Genomic DNA, 11,895 nt, shown 5'->3' with positions numbered 1-11,895 from the left:
AAGTTGATATTGATTGAGAATCTCTCCTACTCTCTCTCCCCATTCCCATTTTCAAATTCCACCTCCACCCTTTTTTTCCATCCCACCCTTCTCATTCAAAGTTTTAGAGCATATTCCCCTTCCACCTTTCATTATTCTTTTATTCTTTGAAACCCCATCCTCAATTCTTCATTTCTTTGTCCAATCAATAATCTAAATTTAATCAGACATTACTATGAGATAAAGACAAAAGAAGGCTTGTTGACTTGTCCTTTTATTATGACTTTAGTACTTGGTAATTAAATACTACTTTAAATGCGGTCATAGGAAAGCCCTTTCTTCCATTCTTCAATAGTCTTCCAAAGCCACTCCATTCAATTAATTAATATTTTTTGTTCCCCCATTTATGAGTTTGAATTTATTTGATATTTAAACTAATAAATAAGACTTGAACTATTTCCAGAACATGGTTTATTTTATTTAAAATTTGTTTGAAACCTTTTTTTTTAATATTTTTAATGTGTTTTTAAATATTTTTTAAAGTTTTAGGTCCTATTCAATAATTATTATTTAAAAAAAAAAAAAAAGTTTTTGAAACCATTTTTAATAACTATTCTTAAAAGTTATTCTCAAATATTTTATATAATAAAAAATGTGAAATATTTTTAATTTATTTTTAATATTTTTAAAGGTACTTTGTTTTTAATTATTTTACATATTTATATAATTTTTTTAAATAAATAAAAATAATTAAAAAAATTCTTTAAAAACATCTTATTTTCTAATTTTAATGGTAAAAAATAAAAAATAGTTTATATTTACTAAATATGTTTTTTTTTTCATTTTTATTCTTCAAAATAAAAAATTATTTTAAAAAATAATTATCCAACAAGCCTTAATCATCTCCCTCTTTATATAATTTTTTATTTAAAATAAGTTTTGAAAAAAAAACATAAAATAATTAAGAAAAAAAAAACAGAAAAACTATTTCTCGAAAACGCTTTGGAACATATTAAAAAAATATTTAAATGATGGTGAGTTCCACAGCCATAGGAAGGAAGAAGGAAATATCTGAGTGGTTTTCTTGGAAGCCTCGCTATAATCCAGTCAGTAAAAGTCAAGGCCCCATTTGGAAGAGAAATTTGCTAATAAAATCATTCGAAGAATCTTAATTTGATTTTACTCGTACTATAATTCCCCAACCCTCCAAACTCTCTCAGAAGCCAAGCCATCGCCGGACTCTGCCGGAGCTCAGTTTTCCGACCAAAATGGAGCTGCTCCAACCCTCACATCCCCAAGCGGTAGCTTCTTCGTTGTCGGGGATTGTCGAAGAAGGTGGTGACAGAGTACACGTGGCCGTCGGGAAATCAGTCGAGAAAGCCGAAAGTTTGCTTCACTGGACTTTCCGGCGATTTGGGAGCTGTGAAATTTGTCTTGTTCATGTGCATCAACCTTCTCCGCTGATTCCCACCCTCTGTAAGACTCTCTTTGTCAGAGTTCTTGTGGAATTTGACAAATGTTCTTTGAATTTTGTTATCTGTGTGGATATTTTTGGTTCTTTGACAGCTTGTTTCGATTGGATTTGAATTTTGTTTCAATGGGTTTTGGTTTAATCCTTGTTTGGTTATTGTGAAAGCTAGGGAAAGGAAATTTGAAAATTTATATTTTCTATGTTAATTTTTTTTTATAGGCTTACATTTTCTATTTTTATAGTTTATCAAAAAAAAAATTCTATTTTTATAGTTTGTTAGCAATTGCAAAAGACATTGAATTCATAATTAAAGTAATTTTGTGGTTTGTATTTTGGGAGTAATTTTCTTGCTTGTCATAGCCAAAGCCATAGCTTGCTTTTGGAAGCAAGAAATTAATTAAAAGATGCTAACTGAAGACCCATTAGTTTTTTTTGGTGAATCTGAACTGTTCTTCTATGACCTAATGGAGCATTAAGTTTCATAGAATTTGGGCGATTTCATGATCCTCTGATGTTCTGCAGTGGGGAAACTACCGGCAAGTCAAGCAAATGGGGAAGTGGTGTCTGCACATAGAAGAGAGGAGAAGAAACAAACAAATAAACTTCTACTTAACTACTCGAACATTTGCTCCAGGATGAAGGTTTTCTTTCTCTCTTATTTTGTTGCCAAGTGATTTCACTAATCCTGCTCAACATACTCATCTTGGCTGTGTTTATTTCAGGGTTGCAATTTACTTTTATACTATTAAAAGCAGATATATTTCCTGGTTATTTCAATATTTATTGGAATTAATATTTGGAAAGTAATTGTTTTGCAGGTGAAACCAAGTATCATTACAATTGAAGCTGATCATGTTCAGAAAGGAATTGTAGATCTGGTGAACAGACATGGTATTAGGAAGCTGGTTATGGAGGGCACTGTGCCAGAAAAGTAAGTACTTCACTTATCATCTCGGCCCTCCATTGAATAGTGAATATCTGCATTATATGTGTATATGCTACTGCTTTAAGAAACACATGTTTTGGGCGATTGATAGGATCTTTTGCTTATTTGCAAGGTTGCTTTGGTGATTTCCTTCTTATTTTGCAATGCTGCTTTTTTTATTTCCTTCAGTGCCCTGAAAATGGATTTGATGTTTTCATTTTTATGAAACAAGGGCATGGATCAAAGCTACAATTTTCTTGCAATAAAATATCAAAATCTAAAAATATGGGGTTTTCTCTTCTCCTTTTTAACAATTTAGGGGAATGCAGGATCTCTAGTTCGCCAAAAGGTGCAGCAAATCCATATCTCCTAAGAGGCTTGTGCCCTTTATTTACCAGCTATATGTGCATCAAAATCTAACATTGTGCAGTGGATGTCTCATTTCATTAGCATCTCTCTATTCCACTGCTTTAATTCTACAGATCGTTCAGGGAGATAAAATGATAGCATATAGGCAACGACTCAGAATGTAGATTAAGGTCATAAGTCTTGGTTGTCTTGTAATAGATAAGGTATAGGGCAAAAGGAAACACTGAAAGCTCCCTAGAATAGGTGCCAACCTTTTGTTTATTTCCCACCTTTTGAGTTTTGATCAACTAGACCATGATTTGAATGAGTGATCGGAAAACTTCCTTTCTTGGTTTGTTCACCTAGTGAACTTAAGTGGATTATATATGTGGAAAAGAAAATGTTGATGCTAAAAATATTTAGACTGGCCTAGAACTAGGTAAGCCTCCAAATGTAGTTATATATTTACTGGAAAACCTTTGTGGTCCATCTTAATCATTTATGTTAGTAATATATGGATCGACTTAGACAACTATTGGGCAGTGTTGAAGCCAAGAGTTCACCTTTGGGGGGAAGGGGAGGAAGGGGGGGTTGTGGGGTGTGTGGAGGTTTGCAACTTTTCAAATTGCTACATGATAATCTTATCATAGAATACCATTAGATATGTCTTGCTTAAGATATATACCACCAAATTATTTATTCCTTGATTTCTCATAATTAATTGTCACAATATTTAAAGCAAAAAAAAAAGAAAAAAAGGCCCTATTATGGTGCTCAATTGGTAGGAACATTGCTAATGCCATTAGCAAGTTAGTTGAGAGATAATGCATTTCTTTATCTCGACCCTTTTTCATTTGACATTTACATGATTCCATCCATATTTCCCCAAAATTACAATTTTTAGCCAACCAAACATTTCAAAACTTAATTATGGATGGTTAGGAAAAGGCTTAATTTCACTCACCTTCCCTCAGGATTTCGCTAAATACACTTGACCCTCATTGGTTTGAAATTTTATCAAATACCTCTCTTATTTTCAGTGAGAGGTGAGGTGAGTGAAAATAACAAATGAAAAGGATAGGGGAGATATTTGATAATATTTAAAACCAATAGGAGCTAGGTGTATTTAGCCAAAACCTCAAGGGAGATGAATGAAACCTTGGGAAAAAATTATGTAATATTACATGGAATTAAGATGCTTATAAGATATTTTAAAAATTCAAATTAAAAGACTAAATTTCCAAAATAGATGCATCATAAATGGTTGCTAAGAAATTCTGAAATTTCTTAAGAATTCAATATATATATATATATATATAACTTTGAAAATTTGTTTTTATAAAAAAAGAAAAATCCAAAAACACTAATAAAAGCTGTAAAAGGCAGGGCAAGTGTGTTTTGTTTGGGAGCTTATATGCCATATATCATGTTTCTTGTGTCTTCTTCTTCTTCTTTCTAGGGTGTTTTTTTTCCCTTCTAACAACTGAAGTGGGTTAGAGGAACGCTGCTGTGGCAGAAAAGAATAGCAGGATTCACTGGACATCCATGTAATCTTTATATATGGGGCATCTTTTCTCTTGTTTCTCTTGTCTGTCAATGATGTTCTCATCCTTTCTCTATGCACCTTGTGGTGCTGAGTACCTTTAATTTTTGTACTATTTGAAATTCAAGATTTAATTAATTGATTGATTTAAATGCTTGTGCTGGTGCCAGTGGACTGGCTGGGATTAGTTTCCCTTCTTACAGACTTCAGGTCCTCACAATGATGTCTTGCTCCATATTAGCATAGTATGATACCTTTCTACAGGTTTGACTTGATAGTTGGTCAGCCTTGGGTATTTTGGGACTCAGAAAGCTACATGGTTGGTTGTATTTAAGAGTATTTCCTGTAATACTGAATTCTGTCTGATAATTTATTTTTAACTCCATGAGAGACCAAAAATCTGCTGTAAGAATACCAAGACTTCAAACCTAACTCTATTTTGCAGTTGGTAGGACAAACTCAATATTGTAGTTTGCATACTGACCGGATCAACTTAACAGAAAAGGCGCCATTTGAGAGGTGGACACATTGCATGCTCAGTTCATTTCCACATCACTGTATTCTTAAATCATCCAATCATTTATAAGCATGTTATTTATGTTAGCTAGTGTAGTAATTTCATAATGTCTATTTGTTAATGAGAACTGACTGTTCATGTTGATTATGAAAACTGAAATTTCTCTTGAGGCATGAAAAAACAAGGGAATTATTGATTTAAACTATTTTTTTTTTTCAATTGTAAATGAACAGTTGGACACATAATATCGCAGAAATGCAGATTTATGTAAACCATGTTCATCATTTCGACATGGAACTTGGCTTAAATTTTTTTGTACCATAAAATATAAGGCATAAGCAAAACAAAGATTGCATATCCTGAAGAGCCAACACACAACAGTCATAAAAATTTTAGGCGGTTTTTATGAAATGCATTGCCTGTTGCTATGTGCACTTGGGAAATCCTATATTCCGTTCCCATGGTTGTATTCTTTTCTGTTGCTATTTAAATAACATGCCTCAAAATATTTTTCCTACCATTTTAAAATTGTGCTGGTTTAATGCAGTTGCATGAAGGTGAAAATGAGCTCTAGCAAAGCAAATTATGCTGCAAAAAAGGCTCCTGAATTCTGTGAGATCTGGTTTATCCACAAAGGAAAACATGTATGGACAAAAGAAGCGTTCAAAGCCCCAGGTTTTCTGCCACCAATTAGTCATCCAAAGACAGAAACTGGAGAAGTCTTAGGTTTCCAACCAGAATGTCTTCCATCCGGTTCTTCTCCTGTAAGTGTGCTTAGTGGTGGAGATAGAAATGGAGTTGAGAGTGAATTGGTTAGAACCAGAGTGGCATCATCACCAGCCTTATCTGATTCTACTAGTCAAAATGACCCACAGTTTAGTCCAGCAAGCTCTAGCACCTTTTCTGGATATGGTTCCTCTGCAGAAAAAAGGTCTATGGATTCCTACTCAAAGATGGAGGAAGAAAGTTTATATTATCAGCTTGCAGAAGCTACAATTGAAGCAGAGGCCTCAAGGAACGAAGCATTTTTAGAGCTATTGAAGCGCCAAAAATTGGAATCAGAAGCTATGGAAGCTATTGCCAAGGTAAATGGAATCTGCAATCTTCATGTAAGGAACTTTGATTCATATATATTATAGCGCGTGAGAATGACCATTCCAAGGAACCACACCAGAGTTCTGGGGCCTACACAGTATGCAGAACTTTCCTGCTGGGAGCAAACTTACAGCTTATGACAGCTGGAGTATCAGCAGTTCACAAGAACCCTATGGGAAAAGAATCCAATTTTAATTCCTTTCCTATGTCTTCTGGGAGAATAATAAACTGCATTTCTTAGATATAATGTTTCAAATATTTCGATTTTCAAATTACTTACTAGTATCAAATGTGATTAAATTTACATCATAGGATATAGCTATGCATTCAACCCAAATATTTAGTGTCAATGCAGAAGATTCTTGACTTACATAGTTGTAGAGAATTTTCATAAATAAAGAAAATATTAGGAAAGTTTCACTTTTTATTTGTTTAATGTTTGGTTGTCATAATATTTGTTTGAAATTGAAAATATGCACAATCAAGTATAGTGCATGGTAATATATGAATCTTCTTAGGTAGTTTTATTTATTTATATACTTGTTATTATCATATATTAGTATTATCATTATTATTTTATCCCCATCACAGGAAATTTTGTTCTCTGATGTCATCAGGTCAAAGCTTTTGAATCTGCTCATGCACGTGAAGTTGAACTTAGGAAAGATGCTGAAGATGCATTGAGAAGTACAATACAGGAACAAGACAAACTCTTGGAAGAAAGAGAAAAACTAACCAGGGAGATACAGAAGACCATGAGAAATGTAGCCCTCCTAGACAGTCGTGCACAGGAAGCAAACCGGCGATGTGATGAAGCAACTGAGGAATTAAAACTCATCCAAGCATCCATTGCAACTCTCCAGCATGAAAAGCAGAAGATCCGACGGCAAAAAATGGAAGCCATGCATTGGCTTGATCGGTGGAGAAGTCGTGGTCAAGCTGGAACTTCACACTGCAATGGATTCATTGGGGTTTTTGAAGATTTGCCTGAGTTAGCAGAATTTTCACTGTCGGATCTGGAGACTGCAACATGCAATTTTTCCGAGAGCTTCAAGATTGGGCAAGGAGGAAATGGTTCTGTTTACAAAGGGGAAATGTTAGATAAAACTGTTGCTATTAAGAAGCTGCATCCCCATAACATGCAGGGACAATCAGAGTTTCAAAGAGAGGTCGCCTATCTCTCTCTCTCTCTCTCTCTCTCTCTCTCTCTCTCTCTCTCACACACACACACACACACACACAATAGTCCAGAAAGAATATGTTCTTTATGTTTATCAATCTTTACTCTCATGGCTAAATGATTTTTCTATAGTTTTTCCATGATTATTCACTATGTTCTCTGATCATCCAACAAGGTTCAATAGCATGTGGATCATTTGATTGCCCTAAAATTTATCAGAAAATCTCTTTGGTAGAACATGTTGAATATTGGTCTTAAAAATCTGTTGCTCTCAGTATCATGTAATTCTTCTCAGTATTAAATGTGGAAAAGGAAATCCCCATCTCACAGAAAGATTTTTCTTTTGAAAGATACTTGAATTCCTTCTGCTGTCTCTGACTAGGCTACTTGTTCCTCTTATCTTTTGTCAGAGGGCTAAAACAACCTTTATTTTTTCATGTGCAGGTTCAAGTTCTTGGCAAAATCCAACATCCTCATCTGGTGACTCTGATTGGTGCAAGCCCAGAAGCATGGTCACTAGTATATGAGTATTTGCCCAATGGGAGCCTCCAAGATCGCCTTTTTCGGAAGAGCAACAACTCTCCCCTAACATGGAAGGTCCGAGCACGGATCATCACTGAAATATTGAGTGCCCTTCTCTTCTTGCACTCTTGCAAACCCGAAAAGATAGTCCATGGCAATCTGAGACCTGAGAACATCCTTCTTGGTTCTGATCTTCGCTGCAAGATATGTGATTTTGGAATTTGTAGACTTGTCTCTGATGAAAGCCTTCGTTGTCCAAGTTTCCGCCGCAATGCTGAGCCAAAGGGTGCTTTTCCATATGAGGATCCTGAGTTGTATAGGACTGGAGTCCTGACAACCAAGTCTGACATTTACTCCTTTGGAGTAATCATTCTACAGTTACTCACTGGAAGGCCTCCTGTGGGTTTGGCCAGTGAGGTGCGCAAGGCAGTTTCATGTGGGAAATTAGCATCAATTTTGGATTCTTCAGCTGGAGTATGGCCTACACATGTGGCAAGCCGATTGGTGGACCTGGCACTGAGATGCTGTGAATTGAACAGTAGGGACAGACCAGAGCTAAAACCAACTCTGGTTAGGGAACTGGAGCAGTTGCATGTTTCAGAAGAGCAACCAGTTCCATCTTTCTTTTTGTGCCCTATCCTTCAGGTATGCAATTCTTCTCATTTGTTACAAGCAAAAGAGTGAAAGCCATATTTTTATATTTTATGATAATTGACGAAGCTTGAATCCAAAATCTCCAAGTAGAAGAACTCTGATACAATATTAACTAACAGTTGCACCAAAAGTTTGAGCTCTTGGTAAATTACCAACAATGTATATCAAACTAAGACTTAATTGACTAATTGACAAGCAACTTGTGAGTTGTGACAACTTGAGCTTGCTTCTTCCTTTCTTCCTGTGTCTCTGTTTTTTTATATGCTCTTTTCTTCTTTTTTTTTTTTTTTTTTATTTTAAAAAAATTTTAAATCAGAAACAAATAATTCACTTGAGCTTGCTTTTAATGAGTTCTATTCAAACTTCTTCATCAGCCCCAAACTAGTCGAGATTAAGCAGGAACTCCGGGCTTCACTGCTAAATGTAGCAACTACCAAGTTCTTGCTAAACTGGGTTTGACGTGCTTAGGCTCATGAATTGAAGGAGATCCCTGTTATCCATAGTTAAATTCAAAAGCTTAAGAACACACCTAAAGGAACCCCTTGGGAAGTTGTTTGTTTTACATTAGGGATTTCTGGCTGGTGAGCAGGTGTGACTGGCCTGAATTAATTTTGTTTGAAAGTTACAGTCTCAGTTATGCTCATGAAGAAGCAAAATTCTAGTTTATGGAACCTTGGGTGGTTGTCTTGGGCTTGAATGTAGTTTGGCTGAGCTAATCTGAAATTGCATGCGCCTCAGAAGGGCTTGGCTGATATATACAATACATCTTACCTCTGTCATGGATCTGAAGATGTTAAAATGCCTACCAAGAGCTAGATATTTTAAAATCATGAGTTCTATATAGCAAAAAGCATTTAGCCCTTTTTTACTGCTATCATAGGGGTGAAACTATGATGTTATGCTAACATTCTTCATGTGGCTCACACATGCTTTCAGGACATAATGCACGATCCTCATGTGGCAGCAGATGGCTTCACTTATGAAAAAGAAGCCTTGCTTGGGTGGTTGGAAAATGGCCGTGAAACCTCTCCAATGACCAATTTGAGATTGAGTCACTTGCATCTTACTCCCAACCATTCACTGAGATCTGCAATTCAAGACTGGCTTTGCAAATCATGAAGTCTCCTGCACGTATGCATGTACATAGTCTCTGTTCTTTCTTTGTGTACAGAGGTGTATTCTTAGACGGTCACCATTGTAGATCAGGCATCGATGATTCACTAGCGGCTTTGGGTTATTTTCTTGTTAAAATGAGGTCATGAACTCCAACCCAAAAAGGGAAAAATAAAACTTAGACCATATGTGAAATGGAAATCTTAAATATTACCTGTATGATGATACTCAGATTCTTTGCTGTTATTGAATTCTGTTCTATTTCAACATAATCTTTTTTTTCGTCAATCAAAATAGTTATAGTCAATGTCAGAAGTTCCTTTAAAATATAAATGGAACAGAACCTCTACCATTGATATTCTTCTGTCTAGAATCTAACATTAAAGCCCACACACACACCATAGCAGGAAACACAGAACGCTTGTCCATATGGTAAAGTAGCTTGCAGACAACTTCAGTCATGTATGCTATAATCTAGTTCCTCGACATCCCTGCAAGCTTTCAATGCCATTCTTCTCTATAGAATGTATCCTTCAAAGCCCACATAGGACCACAGGCAAAACAGAACCTTGGCTCTTCTATGTATGATGAAGAGGCTTGCAGACTTCACTTGTATATACCATAATCTAGTTCCTCAGCAACCCTGCAGGATTTCATTTCTGGTTGAAAGCAGTGATGCTGTGGTTTGATTCTCAGCGTGATTGAAGGGGTGATCTTCATCCACAGAAATTGCTGTCCTTGGCTCATTTCTGTTACCATCCAAAAGAGGCTTAGACTCCCCTGTGCAACTCCATTCATGTAGGTCTCTCACTACAGGTACCATGTTCTCTTTGAAACTAGTTTGGTTTTCGCATTTCTTGAGTACATCTCCATTACTAAAACTACCCCAGGTGTTAGAATTCTCAGCTTTCTCGCCAACAGCCAGTATGGCATTATCTTCTTGTGTTTGCTGTGATTTTCCAACCCCTCTTCTGGTTGAGCCTTCATCACTGGTTAACTGATTTTCATCATCACTTAAATGTGAAGTACACCTTCCATGGAAGGATGATTCACGCAAAATTCCTTGCGCTGAGGAAGACTTATGGGTGAAGCTCCCGAAGCCTTGAATCCCTCTCGTTAGCTTTCTAGCTCGGTCCCTTTCTTCCTTGAGAAGATGCCCTTTCTGGAGCAACTTCAATACCCTCTCAGATTTCTTCCTAACAGTCAGGCCCCAGTTGAATCTGCGCTTAGAAACATCAGAGCATGAGATAACCAATCCTAGTGCTAATAACACAAAACCCAGAAAAAGGTAAAATCAAAAGAGACCCTTTCTCATCTATGTACTGAAAGCTTCCCATCTCCTCAATGACACCTTTCTCACTCTGAAACTCGCCTGCAACACTCTCTGGCCCATGAGTCAGCAGGTGCTCAAGGAGGATCAGAGAATTGTAAGAGGCCCTCCAATTCTTCCTATCAAATCTCAACAATCTGATGCCCAATAAACAAAGAAAAAGCAAAAAGATCATACATATCACTAAAAGCTTAGACACAGGAACACAGATCAAAAACAAAGAAAGCCAGAAGGCAAAAAAGAACCTGTTGTGCAGAATCTCCACAATTCTCCCATAATCATCCACTTCAAAGGCCGCCCTCGATATCAAGCCCATGGTTCTCGTGTCCGCAGACCAAGGATTCCCACCAGTGACCTCCTCCGTCAACCTTCAAATAGAGAAACAACACAGCACCATTCAAAATCAAGGAAAAACAAAAAATCACGTAAATCATAAAAGATGCTCACAGTTGTGCAGGTGTAACATCCGTAAGAGCCAATCTAGCAGTCTTGATCTTCTCCTTGAAGAAGAAAGAAGCCTGTTTCTTGAACTCATGGAAAAAGGGTGCACCCATGTTCCTGCCACCACTGTTGCCGCCCAAGCTTGACATCTCTGAAATGAAATAAGCAAAAGAACTGAAAACTTGGAAATATCTTAGACCTTTGGGATGAGAGCAGATGGAATTGGCGTAAGCTTATTAGCATAAACGACCATTTCAACAGTGGCTGCAACAAATGCAACAATACCTACTCTCTTTTATATCAGAAAAAAATAAAAGGAGTGGGGATTTGCAGATGTAATGAGAAGAAGAAGAGGACAAAAGAGAGGAGAATTCAAAGGAGTGATTCTAGAGGCGAAGAATTCAAAGGGGAGCAGGGTCATATCGTTGGGGGCGAGATGGACATTTCCAAGTTGACGCAAAGATGTGGAAAGGTGTGATTTAGTCTTTCCAATTTACATGCCAAAAAGTTTATATATAAATGTGGATGATCAAAGTCAACTTCCGTGTTGTGATGGAGCTCTGTGGGCTCTTTGGTATGGATTTGAATTTATGGCTTGAGGTTGGATTTTAGAATACGGAAATAATTTCGTCAGCTCATGTTTTTGACCGTTCTGTCTTGGTCCTAAGAAAATTTGAAAATGAAATTAGATTAAGTGCATTCGGTAAAACTTAATAAATGTTTAATGATTAAAAATGTCTTTAAATTAAATTATATTTAAATTATTGAATCATATCA

General features: G+C 36.3%; 2 protein-coding genes across 2 annotated transcripts; one reads left to right on the top strand and one right to left on the bottom strand.

Moving 5' to 3' along the window:
* Positions 1–1,097: 1,097 nt before the first annotated feature.
* Positions 1,098–9,578, top strand: LOC117916192 (U-box domain-containing protein 33-like). Its single transcript, XM_034832098.1, has 7 exons — positions 1,098–1,455; positions 1,973–2,091; positions 2,269–2,381; positions 5,331–5,868; positions 6,496–7,047; positions 7,503–8,225; positions 9,171–9,578. The coding sequence occupies exons 1-7, from the start codon at positions 1,248–1,250 to the stop codon at positions 9,351–9,353; spliced, it is 2,436 nt and encodes an 811-aa protein (XP_034687989.1). The 5' UTR covers positions 1,098–1,247; the 3' UTR covers positions 9,354–9,578.
* Positions 9,579–9,598: 20 nt separating this feature from the next.
* Positions 9,599–11,443, bottom strand: LOC117916193 (epsin-3). The gene is made up of 4 exons (XM_034832100.1): positions 11,125–11,443; positions 10,923–11,045; positions 10,653–10,814; positions 9,599–10,567 (listed from the first exon to the last, which is right to left on the bottom strand). Exons 1-4 carry the CDS (start codon positions 11,265–11,267, stop codon positions 9,982–9,984), a joined length of 1,014 nt encoding a protein of 337 aa, XP_034687991.1. The 5' UTR covers positions 11,268–11,443; the 3' UTR covers positions 9,599–9,981.
* Between the last annotated feature and the right edge of the window lie 452 nt (positions 11,444–11,895).

This window comes from Vitis riparia, chromosome 6 (genome assembly GCF_004353265.1).
Source record: "Vitis riparia cultivar Riparia Gloire de Montpellier isolate 1030 chromosome 6, EGFV_Vit.rip_1.0, whole genome shotgun sequence".
Taxonomy (NCBI): Eukaryota; Viridiplantae; Streptophyta; class Magnoliopsida; order Vitales; family Vitaceae; genus Vitis; species Vitis riparia.
Note: the sequence above shows the minus strand (reverse complement) of the source record. Positions and strands in the feature narration are given on the sequence as shown.